At 31.0% G+C, this 15736-nt stretch overlaps 1 protein-coding gene across 1 annotated transcript; it reads right to left on the bottom strand.

Annotated features, from left to right (window-relative positions):
- Positions 1-7502: 7502 nt before the first annotated feature.
- Positions 7503-10248, bottom strand: LOC123219929 (B-box zinc finger protein 25-like). The gene is made up of 3 exons (XM_044641897.1): positions 9873-10248; positions 8583-8882; positions 7503-8034 (listed from the first exon to the last, which is right to left on the bottom strand). The coding sequence occupies exons 1-3, from the start codon at positions 10053-10055 to the stop codon at positions 7804-7806; spliced, it is 714 nt and encodes a 237-aa protein (XP_044497832.1). The 5' UTR covers positions 10056-10248; the 3' UTR covers positions 7503-7803.
- Positions 10249-15736: the final 5488 nt, after the last annotated feature.

Genomic DNA, 15736 nt, shown 5'->3' with positions numbered 1-15736 from the left:
TTCTTTAGTTCTGAAAAGGTGTTCTTATAAGGGGGTTGAGAAGATTGGAGATTGATGCATGAAATGTTTATGGCAGACCTGCAAAAGAGAGTTAATGTTCAAAATATCGTGGTCATGTGAAACTCTTTGGGATAGTTAAATTGTGAAAGTTTGGTGCAGCAAAGCAAGCAGCTTCAACCAACCTTCTTTCAGAACCCCCAGGAAAAATTTCCAGGTTTCCTGGTGGTTAAAATAGCATAAGAAAGATGAAGTATGGAAGGGTTTCTTGCAAACATAAAGGTGGGAGTGTTTATTGAAAAATAACATATTTGAAAATTTATTGAAAAAATTCCAAAATTTGTCTTATCAGACCAAAATCCTTAATTAAGCATTTGCATATAGGGGTTCAAACTCCCTGGACTCAAGGTCAAGCTGCTCTAGTTTTTCTCTCAAGTTGAGCTTGAGCTTTGTATTGGTCGGTGTGGTAGTTTGTGAGTTTATAGTTTGGTTCGAGTAAAATATCAATAAATTTTGTACATATAATCTTAAAATTTTAATTCTTAACTTTAAATACGAGGATAAATAAGGAATACATAAGGTTTAAATAATTTAATAGAAGTGAGGAGATTTATAATAATTTTCAGATTGAACTAGAGTCCATCTTTATCTAGAGCTCAAGTTGAAAATTTACCATTCTGATGAGCTTGAGTTTAACTTAATTTGATCGGCCAAACTCAAATTAAATAATATATGGGTCAATTTTATTGCACCTCTATTTGCATAACCTCTCTTTAACCAAACAATATTCAATGTTTAGTGACTACCATTTCAAGTGGTACCTTTTGACTTGATAGGACTCAATAGGCAAAGGTTTAATCGAATTAATATTACTTTATGTAATAACAATGGATGCAGAGAGCGGTGTAAATGTTGATGTATCATCATCTGATCGAATAATTTTAAATTAGAGATAAAATAACATTTAATCATACAATAATAATTCGACATTAGTAACATGTTTATACCAATCATGAGTACACAAAGTACTACTCTTAATTGTATGATGAATATGACATACTAACACATTTTAAAACTAGCTCATATTACCATCCCTAAGTAACCATCTATATGTCATTAGGAGTGAATATGAACTAAATCAACTTAGCTTGAGTTAGTATTTGGCTTTATTTGATTTGAATTTAAGTAGGAGTTTTAGTTTAATAGTTTGATTTAAGTTTGGTTCAAATGCTTCGTTGGTGATACTATTTATCTCATTGATGAGTTTCAATGATATCTCCAACCAGTTTGAATGAGTTTAAACTCAAATTAGTCATTTAATATTTAAGTTAAACTTGAACTGAACTCAATTCGAATTCAACTTATATGTCAAACTATCTTTTTCATCACCCACCATCTATCTTTATGATCATCTTTAGTGCCATAACATCTTTTGCCTTCCACCATTCAGTCTCATCGAGTATCATTTGTTTACTAGCTTTAGTGAATATCATTTATGTTCAACAACATCAACAAAATGCTAGCATTAGAAATTTATCCCTATTTTTAGGTAGCAACAAGATTTCTTGATCAAGTTTGATTACATCAGGAGACTTAATATCAAATGTATCATCTAAAATAGAGATGGATAGCTCATATTAAGATAACTCATTTGTTCATTTGGTGATACCATATCAACGATTAATGACTAAAATCTTTCCTTCCCTTTCTTTATGACAAAGCTCATCCTCCTAAAAACACTTTTCACCTCGCCAATGATATATTTACTCTCATTGACCATCCTTCAATGACATTATGCACCAGTTCAAACAAATTCGAGCTTGAACTGGATATTATATATTCGATCTAAGCCTAAATTAGTCCAAGCTCGTCTTGTTGACTCAAAAAGTTATTGTACTCTTATTTTCACTAATGACTTAATTTAAGTGCGAGTTTAAATTGTAAGAATTTATCTAATGTACTTGAAAGAATATCAAGATAAAAATAAAAAACAAGACTCAAATGAAGAATTCGTAAAAATTTAAAGAAAAGCTCAAGTTTAGGTAAATATTTTGTTGTCTCAAAGTATTAGTTTTTATTAGAATATTTATTTGCATGTGAAAGCTCTCTTAAAAATTTGTTTTCATATTTTTCAAACTTTTGGTTTAAAATGTCATTTTTCAAACTTAATGATTTAAGCCAATTTTTATCAAGTTTCAATAACTCATGTGAAATTATGAAACTTTGTGGACTAAAATTTCACATCTCAAAGTTGGTTTTGAAAGAGTTTTTCAAAATGGGTTAAATTATCATTTTTCAAAGTTTTAGAGGGGCATTGTGATTTTTCAAAACTTTAGGGACAAAGTACAATAGAATTAGGTTGATTAGATTTTCCTGTTTATGGCTACCAGATTATCTGAAGCCATGTTTTAGCTTTTAAAAATTCGGTCAACTAAATTTCTTCTTGTCAAATGAATTGATCGATAAAATTTTTAACAGTTAATGCCACATAAATGCTATAAAAGTGTCACATTATATTTGTTTGACCAAATATATTTGATTTACCAAATTCTGCATTTTTTTTTTAATTTAAAGCAGCAAGTTTTGTGCAAAAAACTACTTTACTTATATTCTCTTACATAAATTTAATCATATCCATTTGAAAATAACTTTTGCAAGTTAAAATTTTCATACATTTGAGAGCAAAACATTCTTGAGTTATTCACTTTTAAATATTTCATTCAAATCAAAACTCTTGTTTATTCATTTTTTATAATACATTTGTATTGAGTTGTATCAAGCTAATACTTTCATATACACTCTTTGAGAGGGCTTTAAACATAATATTCTTATAATTTCGTATTATAAAAGAATGAGTTTCACTTTTAGTGAGATTAAAGATTTCTAGTGAGAGAAATTAAATTCTAGTTCTTGTAAAGGTGATTAACATCTTGAAAGTTATTTGTATTTTGAAAAAAAACTTAGATGGGGTTTTGTCAACTAAGAATTAGTAGAATACTCCAAAGGAAATAGTTTGAATGAGTGGAAGTAAGTCATGTTGCATCGAACCACTATATATTTTATAAATTGTATTAAAAAAAATTAGTCAACATTTATTAAGTAGTCTAAATTGTATTAATCTTTTAAATTTGATTAATAGCTTTAAAGTTCTAATTCACACCCCACCATAGGTCATTCGATCTTTTAATTTGTATCAAAACGAGGTTGCTCATTTTTATACTCAAACCTTGTGCAAACAACAAATTCTTAGAGATTATAGAGTTAACTTCTCTAAAACCTCAATCTGGTGTGACAACATAAATGTTTTTAGTTTATACAAAATCTAAGTCAACACTTTAGACCCAAGCATTTTAAAATTGGACATCATTTTTATTCTAAACCATGTGTAAAACGATGATATTTCTATAGACTTTGGTCCACAAAAAATCAATTTACAAACTTCTTTACAAAACTAGTTCGTGATTGCAAAATTATAGATGAATTTGGTAACATGTAATTGTCATATTAATAATTATACTTACATAATATTGTGGTTATAGTGATTTGATTGAACTAAAAATGTCTAATGTATGTTTTATACATCATATTATATTTGACCATAGTTGATAGAAAATCTTGTATGAATTATTTGTGGATTGGTTTTTTTGTGTGTTTAATTTAATTGTCATCATATTTAGCATTAAATTGACATTGAATTACTATGTTATTGAATTAAAATTGCATAAATAGATCATTTGGGCTTGTTCATACTTAAAATAACACAACAAAATGTATAAAATTCTACAGAATTCAATTGACCAAATTAAAAATTCGGCCGACCGAATTTGTCAAAATTCGGTCGACCGTATTCTTTCCTCGAATCTAGCAATATAAGGGAAACAGATTTTTCACTTCAACCCATTTACTTCTTCCCAAAAATTTCAATTTTTCTACTGCTCTTTACCTCATATTTTCGGCAACTTCACAAATCACTTTCAAAAGCTTTTTTTTTTCAATCAAATTAATTCCAAACTTACTTTCTACATATTCTAATCTAAAAGCCCTTTCAATAACACCAAATCTTACCTAAAATTTCAACAAAATCTCCAAAAACTATAAACCCTAAAAAATCGGTTTTTGCCCAAATTTTGTTGTTTTTGATAAAATTGAATGCACATTTATCCGTTCCAACATCTATCTAACATTTCCCAACCATCAATTTGTGAATTTATGTCTTAACTCAAGAACCCCTAATTTCATCATCCTAATTTAAGCTTTGGTCCTAAAATACCTCTTCTGATCGTCCTTTTTGAATTCCAGCCACCACATTGGATTCCTCTCGCCATTTTTAGCTTGGGTGTGCATTTACTTTTTGAATTCATGTTTGTTCATATGAAATTACGATTTTACCCTTGTACGTGCATATGGAGCCTGTATGCATTCCATCACATTTCATAGCATTTCAGTTTGGTATGTGTTCTCTTACTCTCTGTTTTATTGTTTCAAACCTTATTTTTGTGTCTTGAGTAGCTTAAGTTGCTAGATTGTAAATTTCGTTTGTGTATCTTCAAATTTCTTCATTATGCCTAATTCAAGGGTTCGTAGGAGTTCTAGACGTGCTGCTCGGTTGTCTAGAAATGTTCATGATAGATCTTTAACCACTATTGATCAAGATGAGTCTTCGGAGGCTCCCTTTGATTGCACCCGTTTTCGGTCTGCCCACGTCGCTTCGACTTATGCTGATCGCTATAGTCGTCGTGCCTTATGTAAAACCCGTATGGTCAATTTCGATCTTTTAGCCCAATTTAATCTTAAGATTCTATTTGATAGACTTAGGTGGACTAGGTATGTCACTTTAGGTGGTCGTGTTTATCCCACTCTTGTTCGTGAGTTCTATGCAAACATGGAGTTTGATCGGCTTCATAACAAAGCTACCACTTATATTAAAGGATGTCATATTCATTTCTCTCCTGCTAGCCTTCGTGTCACTCTTGGTCTTCCAGTCGTTCAGGGTCCTTATTTTCCACCCCGTGGGTGGCATTTTACCGACCCTTTATATCTCGCTGCCTTTCGATCTATGACGGGCAATCCCAACCATAATGTGATAGTTCGTCCACCCCATCAACATCTTACTCCATCTACCCGTATTTTGCATAACATAATCGGATATACTCTTGCACCTAAATCGGGTCACTTTAATGAAGTTAGTGCAGTTGACTTCTATCTTCTTTCACATCTTATTCAAGGGTCACCCATAGACTTAAGCTGTGTCATTTTTTATTTAATGGTTTCCACTCTCACTCATCGTACCCATCATCTACCCTATGCCCCAATTATCACCATGATACTTTTGGAGGCAGAGATCTCTCTTCTTGATGAGTTAGATGTTGAGATAATTAATGATACATATTCTGCTGTAAACCTCCGTGCTATGGGATTTCGTCAACAAGGTGTTGTTTGGAAGCACCTGACAGAGATGGTACCTAGTGAAGATGATGATGTTGGTGGTTTGGGCCCCGATGTTGATTTTGATATTGAGCGCCAGACTTCTAATGCTTCTGATGATGATGTTGTTGCTAGTGGTGTTGGTGGTGATGTTGATTACGATGAGGAGGATGAGGATCGGTTAGATGGACAAGATGATCAAGAGTCTTTTATGTTGCAGGCTCGTGCCATGGGCAAGAGACCTAAGATTGCTACTAGAGCGAGTTCTTCTACTAAGTTGGCTGGCGCTTCAGCTGTTGATCCTATCTCTGTCTTATCTTCTGAACTTGCGAGTCTTCGTGCTGATGTTCAAGATGGTATTGCTGATGTTCATGCTAGTATTGCTGATCTTCGCACTATGATCATGGGAGGCTTAGCCGAGATTCTTCATCGTCTACCTCCTCCATCTTAGTTTATCTTTGTTTTTCTTTTTTTTTTTTTTTGGTGTATTTGGACTTTTCACATGATTTGATGTTTTATCTTATTTAGACTTTAATGCTCTTATTTTGATGTTTATGCTTATTTTACCCTTTTTTGTATGGATTATGCTTTGGTGAGTATATTTCCTTTCTATATGTTCATAGATTCTAGTTTTCCTTTGTCTTATTGGTTATACATTTTGTTAATTCCTTTTTGATAATGACAAAAGGGGATAACTTATAAATGTTATATTTTATATTTAATTATAGATGACTATGGATGTGGATATTTTAATAGTTGATGTGAGAATGATTTGAAAATTTTGAGGTTTTTGTGATTGATATGGAAATTTGATATTAGATATATGACATTGATATGAATTGCATTGACATTTGTTTATGGTGCATATATTTAGAGAGGAAACTTGATTTTTCAGAGGGAACTTTTTCAAATTTTTCTTAAAAATTAATCGTTTCTTAATTTAAAAAAATACATTCATTGACATTTTTTAAAATTTCTTAAAATATATATGTGTTTGTCATCATAAAAATGGAAGAGATTATTGACTCAAGAAGTCATTATACTTTTATTTTAAACATATTGACTAATCACTTTACTTTAGATTGTAAGAATTTATCTAATGCACTTGAAGGAGTATCAAGACAGAAATCAAAGGCAAAACTCAAATGAAGAACTTTTGAAGATTTAAAGAAAACTCAATTTTAGGTAGATATTTTTATAAGCATTAATCTGGATTAGAGTATTTTTGTATATGTAAAGGCTCTATTAAAATTTTGTTTTCATATCTTTCAATTTTTTGGATTAAAATGTTATTTTTCAAGCTTAATGAGTTAAGCAAATTTTTATCGAATTTAAATAACTCATTTGAAATTATAAAATTCTATTGACTAAAATTTCATATATTAAAGTTAGTTTTGACAAAATTTTTTAAAATAAGTTAAATTGTCATTTTTTAAAGTTTTAGGGAAGAAACTAATTTTTTGAAACTTTTGAGGGTAAAATGCAATAAAATTTGATCGATCGAATTTACATACTAAATTTCCTATTTGTGGCTATTAAATTATCCAAAAGCCATGTTTTTGGCTTCGAAAATTCGGTTAATCGAATTAAACAATAAAATTTTTAACAGCTAATGCCACGTAGTTGCCAAGAAAATGTCATGTCATATCTGGTTAACTAAAATATATCCGATCGACCAAATTCTGTATTTTTTGGAAATTTAAAATGATTAGTTTTATGCATAATAATTATTTTTTTTGTTTTCTCCTATATAAACTCGATTAAATCCACTTGGGAACAACTTTTGCAAGCATTCTTGAGCGGCAATAATCGAGCCCTCAAACTCGAGCTAATTTAGAGTTTTAATTCGAGTTTGACTTATTCAAGGCAAATATAAAGCCGACTCTGAGCCAACCTGGCTAGAATCCACCCTTAAAAAAGGGAGAGCTTTTCTCTAGTTGAATTTCTTGTTTGCGTTTGTTAAGCTCGAGCCGGAAATACAAGAGCAATAACCATCTCAACAACTGACTGATTGATCAAAACCACAAGACACATGCAAGGCAACATTTACAGTCATACAGTAGGCATAGTACTAAACTGGATAGTGTGAATAGTATACCCCTCACCGTCTTATGGGGTCATGTATTTGAAATTTCAGCAAAAGAAGAAATAAAAGAAGAACCAAAATACATATTCATGGATCAGAATAGAGGAAGCTGAATCAACCAGCTAATGCTTTCTGCTAAGCTAAGAGAACATTGTCCCTCCTAAAATGTATTATAAGCTTTCAACACATCAAATGCATTAGTATATCCAGTATATGCATATGTACATGTACTTATGAGGGTATATATGTTGATCATCAATTTATTGACTCGCAGCGTGGAGACTGTTTGTGTATGTTTAGCCAAGATCTGGGACAGTGAAATACTCATCGCTGTCTTCTGGGATTTCGATTCTAGGCTTCTTGTGCAGCATGCTGGATTTCATCGCTCTGTAAGAGGGAACATTGCTGGGCTGGGAAATAGGAAGTTGAGGAACTTCAGCCGCTGCTAGCGCCTCATGAGGAAGTTGGTCACAGAAAAGTCTCGTGTCGGCTAGCCATTCAAGCTCTCCAAACTCGAGTTGCTCTTTCTGCAGAGAGAAGAAAAGAGATTATAGAAAGATGTTTACATTTGAAAAGTAAAGCAAAAGGTCAATGCAAAGTTTCAGACTTGATTTTCTTATCCATGATAATCAACCAGACAACTCAGCATTCAGAATTTCGGTGTTTGGAAGGATATGCTGAATTAAGACCAAAATAAACTCCAAATTTGAGGAAAACGAACAGCAAAATGCACAAATACTCAACACAGAAATACAAGTATTTCCATGGAAAACCCAATTCGGGGGGGAAAAAAAGGCAATCAATAGAAAAAATTTCACCATGGACCTAATCTCTCTGCCACCATTACAGATCTCCTAGAAAATCCACATCTTGAATTTGCACTTCCTGAATTCAAATAACCCTTTATAAAATTTGGGTCACCACTATACAACACCTTTAGTTTAAAATTAGCCAAGATAAATTCCTTGGCTTCTATAGGCAAGTAATCCGTAACTACAATTATTTGATAAACAAGATATTAGCTTATTAAGTACATACATATTTTCCAAGACAGTTGATGCATGCATTTTCTTACCTTTTCAAAGGATGCAAAGTCTGAAAATTGTAGTAGATCATCCACAGCCCATGGAGATGACACACTTGATGGTTGCAATGCAGGCAATTCGACAGAAGTTTGTTGTGTACTCTGATCAGGTGGATCGAATTTACTTCTTTCAGTATCCTTGGTGCAACTAGAGCTCAAACCTACTCGGATTCCAGTGGCCAGGAACCTCTGATGGTTTGCCGAAAGGCTACCAGCTGAATGGATCGGTTCATCACAGTCCTTACAGAAGAGGGCTCTGTCTTCAACACAGAAAATGAAAGCAGTCTTCTCCTGTACATCACACAACATAGACAAATTAATGATATAAAATCTTGATATGTTTAGGAAATAAAGCATATAGCATAAATCATAATCCAACAGCAAAAAGAAGAAAATACTAAGCATACTATTAGTGGAACCAATTATAAGGTGTGCCAATAGAAAAACTATTACTGAGGCCATTTTTTTGGCAAAAGCCATGGCATAAGAAAGGGAAACTAAGAAACAATGATTGTGAATCCATATGATTTGAAGAGAATTAAACTGTATCAATGCATGCGATGATAGCGAAACCACAAGGGTTATAGGTCCTGCAAACAAATTAGTATTGATGTTATTTAGGGGTAGATTCAAGCCAAGCCTGAACAAGGGCTGGCTTAAGCCCGGCTTGAACCTAGAAAGTCCAACTTGATCTTACGTAACAATGAGTTGCCGGACAAGCTGTCAGAAAGTGGCTGGAGAGGAAGAATAAGTTCACTAGAGATGAAGAAAATGCAGAATCGCCGGAGAAGAAGGATCTGCCACCATTTTCAATGAAAAGTCGCCGGAAAAGATGAAAAAGATAGATCTGCTGATGACTGAATGACATTGAGCACTAGCCAGCTCAGCTCGGATACAGCCCTAAATTGTTACTAACAAGATTTCAAATTCAACTACAGAAAAATAGTGAACCAAATGGAACCGAACTTGATCTTCAAAGCGACTACACAACCATGATCTTAAACTACAGTCTACTGAAATACCCCTCATTTTAAGCTAAATTTAAAGCATTAAAAAGCATAACCCTAATCTAAAGATAAGTCACACACAAATCATACCCTGGTCACTTGTTGAAATTTTACAAGAAATCCTACAACACAGAAGCCTGAACCTATATGATTTCTACATTTCAAAACAACAATCCTTTCTTATACATACATAATCTCAACAAGAAGATAACAAAAAGAATCAAACAAACAAAAGAAACAAAAGTTCCTAATAAGGGTAAGAAAAATAATATACTTGGCATATATCACAAGGAGGAAGCTTGTTGGAAAAGCACTGAAGGAGCAGCCTTTGGTGCTTGCTTGCCAATTTGTTAGCTGCATGAACTTCTACGTCACATTTTGCACAGAGTGCAGCCTCGTCTGCACAACAAATCAGTGTTGCAGGAGCTTTCTCACACACATCACACTGAATCTTCATCTTGACTTCAAGATATAATATGAACCCCTTTTTATTCAAGACTCAAGAGAGATGTATGTGGATGCAAAGATCAAATTTTGAGACTGTGGAAGGACTTTTTCTTGAAAAATCCTTAAACCCTTTTAAGAAAACCTAAAGGAAGAGACAGGAAGAGGTGAATGAATGGACGAGGAGGAGGAGTGAGGATAAGGGTTTAGATTTTGAAAATCAAAAGGAAGGAATCTGGTTGATACAGCAAAGCAATGTAGGGCCTAAGAGTCTATAAGTCTTGTCATCAGTCATCATCTAGCTAACCATGTGTGGCTCTCTCACAGTAATTGTTTGCCACATTGAACTAGTGTTCTTTCGGTGGCAAATTTATTGGCATTAATTAAGGAGTTGGAACTGGGACATCGTGTGCGGATCATGTTCGGGGGAATATAGGCTGGCTGGTCAAAAGATTGAGGAACCTTTGACTGTTTGATCGGCGAAGGGACATCTTATTAAAATTTAATGTACATTGAAAAGCTTGTATAATGTACATATAAACACGGATCATGTTCGGGAGAATATAGCCTGGCTGGTCAAGGTTATAAGAGAAATATATTAAATTTTGTAATTGTTAAGACTCAAACCAATATCCTAATTGGTTGGAATGTACCATCAAACCATACCATTTCGTTTTGTTATATTTTTTTATTTAACCTATAGTTTAGATATTATTAAGAATATATGTGTTGAAACAATTTTTCAGTCCAATTGTCAATACAGATATCAAAAAAGAACTTAATTAAACCCATGATCAAGCAAGACTCAATGTGGTCATTAAAACCACGATAAAGAAAAGTTTTGTTAATGGAAAGACATGGTGGGGAGTGTGAGGTAATTTGTTATGACAAAGAGGTAATAGCTCGATGGCAATAGTAGTGGTGGGGTGGTCAATCGAGAAGTAAATAATGACAATGAAAGAGAAATTGGAGAATATTAATACAAATTTAATATCTAAAATGACATTTTAAAATTTTGTTAATTTATGGTGATACGATAATTTTGAAGATTGAAATAATTAAGAATAATATAATAATTTAATTTTTTTTGAAAATCTTTCAACAAAGAAATGTAAAATCACTTCATATTATCCTATACCGTGGTTTTATTAAGTTAATAAACAAATAAGCTCAATCATAAAATTTGGATTTCGACTAATGTTTTGACAATGGATCAAGTCTTGACTCGATTAAAGATTCGGGTCAAATTTTTCTTAGTATAATTGATTGGACTATATAAATAAATACATATTAATATACCACAAATAAAAGATATGGTATAATGATGCTCCCCATGCCTATAATGCCCTTAAATCATGATAAAAGCAATGGTTAAATTGTAAATTCGTATGATTCATTTGATTAAACCGTGATTTAAAGCAATCCAATAACTAATACCGTTAGACTACTCACTCAAATTGGATTGACCATCGATTCCCAATCACATTGATCCAAATGGCATATCCGATTTAATTTTTGTAACCATGATTCTAATTTCTATCATATGATTTATCGTGGAATAATCACTTCTAACTCTATAGAAGAGGATTGAAAATTTATTACTATTATATTGAAAGGTTTAGGTTTTCTATTTGCAATTTTTTAGAGTGTTTTTTATTCGAATATTTTTTTATTATCATTAATAAAACCATTAAGATTGATTATCTTACAAAATAAGTTAAAAAATATTAAAATATTATTTTAATAAAATATTTTCCAATATTAAAATAATATGTTCTTCTATGTCAAAGTATTTTGTGATACACACACACACACACACACGCACATATATATATATATATATATATATATATATATATATATATATATATATATATATTCAATTATATAATAGTATATAAAATTTTAAGTTATATTTACAATTAGTACATTTTCAATAGTTTTTTGTCCTTTTATTTTTTTTAAATATTAAAAAAAAAATAGTGAGCTCCCTAATCATATAGAGCTCAAAGTCACATAATTACTAAGATTGAAAAACCTAAACATGAAAAAATAGTCCGAGGAATATTTTTTACTTAAATTTTAATGTAAAGATAAATATATATTTATAGAGTTTTCAAAATTTAAACACTCATTTATGAGTCAATTTCTATTAAATTTTTAATTAGAATGAAAGGTAAAATCATTATTTTAATAATATTATTAAAAATATATATAATTCATTATTTTTTTCCTTTAGACTTTAAAAACTAACACTTCACCCCTATTTAAAGTTTTTTAACTTTGAAAAGTCATATTTTTTCTCTCAAACCTAAGGTTTCCATCTTTTTCCTATTTCAACCACCCCTCAAACTTTTGAAAACTTTAGTTTAAATGCCCATCTTCAACTTCAAATTACTCTTGTGACTTCTCTCTCTATCAACCGAGCCGATGTCAACCTTTACATCTGTCCAGTGCTCGAGCTACCTTCTGACGATGATGCAATGCTTCTTTCTAGATCTCCAAAGTGTGTCTTTTTTGCATCCCGTGCACCAACCAACCATTTTGACAGTGAGAGACGGTTGATCGAATGAAGCAAAAAGAAGGATTTGTGGGAGACAGGTAGTAGTCAAAGAGGGGAGAAAAAAAACCAAGTGTGGGGGAAAATAGACACTTTTCAAAACTGAAAATATTTAGATAAGAATACAATTATTAGTTTCTAAAATTTTGAAGGAAAATAAAACAAATTTATATATTTTTTAATATTATTATTAAAATAACGATTTTACCCATAACTATAATAAAAATTTTTAATAAGCATTGAATTATAAGTGAGTATTTGAGTTTTTAAAACTCTTAAGTATGTATTATATTTATCTTAAAACTTGGGTGGGCAATGGTTCTTTGGCCTGAAAAATTTGACTCAATAAAATCTAATTGGACTCGCTGGGGCATGAGCCGTGAGGTGACTTCATGTGCAAATGCCTCCACGTTGCCCTTCACAAAACACTTTCCCCTTGCGTGATTTGAAATATGTGAAGTTGTAGTGTCATTAGTTTAACACTTCATATTAAAATCATTTTCTTCGATGAAGAATCTTGTTTAGGGGGGCCCAAACATTTTTGGGGTAAATTTTGAATTTTTCAAGAGTTTATTAATATTTCTCAAGTCAAAAGTCTGAGTTAATGAGCTAATTAAGCCAACTAACAACAAACTTAAACTTGGCGTAATAATAATCAAGTTGTGCCATTTGCGATTCAACTCATTTACACCATTAGACGAAGTCTGACCATCAAACTAGTAAACTTCAAGAAGACTAGCCTAATAATTTATCGTTAGACCTCTCACTTTAATATGAATATATCAAAAGATATTATATGTGCATTCAAATTAAGCTAGGTGAATAGTAGTTGGTTTGGAGCTCCACTCGGGTACATTAAGGCAAAGCTCAAGTTAGAGCTTAAGATACAAACAATTGATTTAAACTTAAGACAAGAACGGTTAACTTAAACTCAGTTCTAGTTTAACTCAAAAAATTATATTTAAATTCCTTTCTTTCAACAAATTATATTAAATCCTAAACCAAAACATTTATCAATCATCCATTTCCAAATTCAAAGTCAATGCTAAGACTTTTAGTTGTAAATGTAAGATTTGAATTTTTTAGGTGTTTATTGATATTTACTCAAGTTAAACAATGAGCTAATACGCTTATCAAATTGAGTAACAACATACCCAACAATAATCGAGTCGAGCCACTCACAACTTGACTCATTTACACCACTAAGTGAAGTCTAACCACTAAACTAGTAAATTTCAAAGAGACTAACTCAATAATTCATTGTTATGTCTTTCGTTTTAATACTGTATCAAAAAATATTAGTGTATATATTTTGTAAAATATTTTCGAATTAATATCCAAAACTTTGAAATTTTAATGTGAAAATAAAGCCAATCTTACACATCAACCAAATTCAGTTCAATCGATTACATTAAGAAATAAAAGGCCATTATGTAACTAATTGCTTAATCAGCAAAGCAATTATTAGTTTTGTACAACCATGGATTAAAACATCTAAGACTTGAATTAGCCAAAGTTGCCAAAGCAAATTTGATCCGATAAACCCTAAATCTGATCCTTTTCTTCAACACCTTTTTATGGATATTTGAAACGATTTTTATTCTAACTTCATTGATCTTTTTCATTGACCTTTTAATCTTCTTAAATTTAAACCCCAAATCATTTTTACGTTTAAAAGAAAGTTTATAACTTTTCAAAAACTCTCTTCTGATGTGCCAATATTGATGATTACGTCGATTACTAGTTTCACAATCGTCCTCCTTTCCATGAATGAGTTGCAACCCCTCATGCTCCATAGGATTGTTGCACTTATTGTTGTGATTGTGATGTTTTGACTCGTTAAACAGGATTACTAAATGAACTTGAGTCTTTGTCATGATCGATATATACAGTTATATTGATAATTAAGAATAATTTTGATGAGAGGACATGGTTAATGGCTAGCTAACTCTTAGGGGGAGGATTAAAAGCTAATTAAGAAGTGAATGAAGATGAAGTTTATATAGAAAAATAATTAAGAAATTAATTAATAATTAGTGTTGGAAAGTAGTCTTGTTACAACAAATTAATAATTAGTTCTCTTTCTCAAAATTAGAGAAATTGGTTTATATGGTTTGTTAAATTAAGGTGGAAATTAATTGATGACATCATAGTAATAAAAAATGAAAAATATATATATAAATAATAAAAAGAAAATTAATTTATTATATTGGATATGGGTAAGAGCTTTTTTTTTTTAATAATTATAATTATTTTTTAAAAAATTAATAACTATTTTTTGTAAATTTATTATATATGTTTAATATTTAACAATTAAATTATTGTTCATATAATTTAGCCTTCATTGTCTAAACGGTGCCATATCATTCACAATGGTTTTCTAGCCTTTCTTCCTCCTTCACCAGTCTCTGCCACTCAACCTAAAGAAATCATGGCTAGAGGTGAATTTGTTTGAGCTCGAATCGTTATTTTACTCCAATTAGCTAAATTAAAGTGAAAGAAATTTCAAATTAAACTCGACCTAATTCAAACTAAAATTGGTCTCACTAATGATTTTTATCCTTTTTCTTTGACAATTTTACACCCATATGACCTACTCAACATGCCCATCTTGTCTTCTTATTTTTTCCATGCTCGAAAAGGAAATTTTGTTGTTTTATTATACGTTTAGGGGGTGTTTGGTTTGGATAATATTTGATTACTAAAATAGAAATATTACCTTGAAGATAGATTACTTAAAAGATTACTGGGTATAAATAATTACTATGTTTGATAAAATTTGATAGGTATAAATAATTATTGTGTTTGGTTAAAGGTAATAAAAGATTACTAATAAATTATTTTACTTAAATGCTCTTGAATATAATTATTTTTAAATATTTTTTATATTATTTGTCATATTAATTAAAAATAAATTTATTTTTATCTCAAAAAATTAATAAATAATAATTTTTCTATAATAAACTCAAGATTACCCCAGTAATCTTTAAATACCTAAGGTGAAGGTGGTAATCAGATTACTACCTATATTACCTGCCACGTCAGCATTGGTAATAGAAGATTACTGTAATCTTTTATTACTGACAAACCAAACAAGGAAATAAAAGATAGATTACCAAGGTAATCTTAAAAAC

The sequence above is a fragment of the Mangifera indica genome, chromosome 7, assembly GCF_011075055.1.
Source record: "Mangifera indica cultivar Alphonso chromosome 7, CATAS_Mindica_2.1, whole genome shotgun sequence".
NCBI classification, from domain to species: domain Eukaryota; kingdom Viridiplantae; phylum Streptophyta; class Magnoliopsida; order Sapindales; family Anacardiaceae; genus Mangifera; species Mangifera indica.
This window is presented reverse-complemented; position numbering and strand designations above follow the sequence as displayed.

Coding starts and splice junctions, on each gene's coding strand:
- LOC123219929 (XM_044641897.1), bottom strand. CDS start 10,055: ATGAAGATTCAGTGTGATGTGTGTGAGAAAGCTCCTGCAACACTGATT. Junction 8,883..9,872: donor CTCCTTGTGATATATGCCAA/GTATATTATTTT, acceptor TGTGATGTACAG/GAGAAGACTGCTTTCATTTT. Junction 8,035..8,582: donor ACTTTGCATCCTTTGAAAAG/GTAAGAAAATGC, acceptor TTCTCTCTGCAG/AAAGAGCAACTCGAGTTTGG.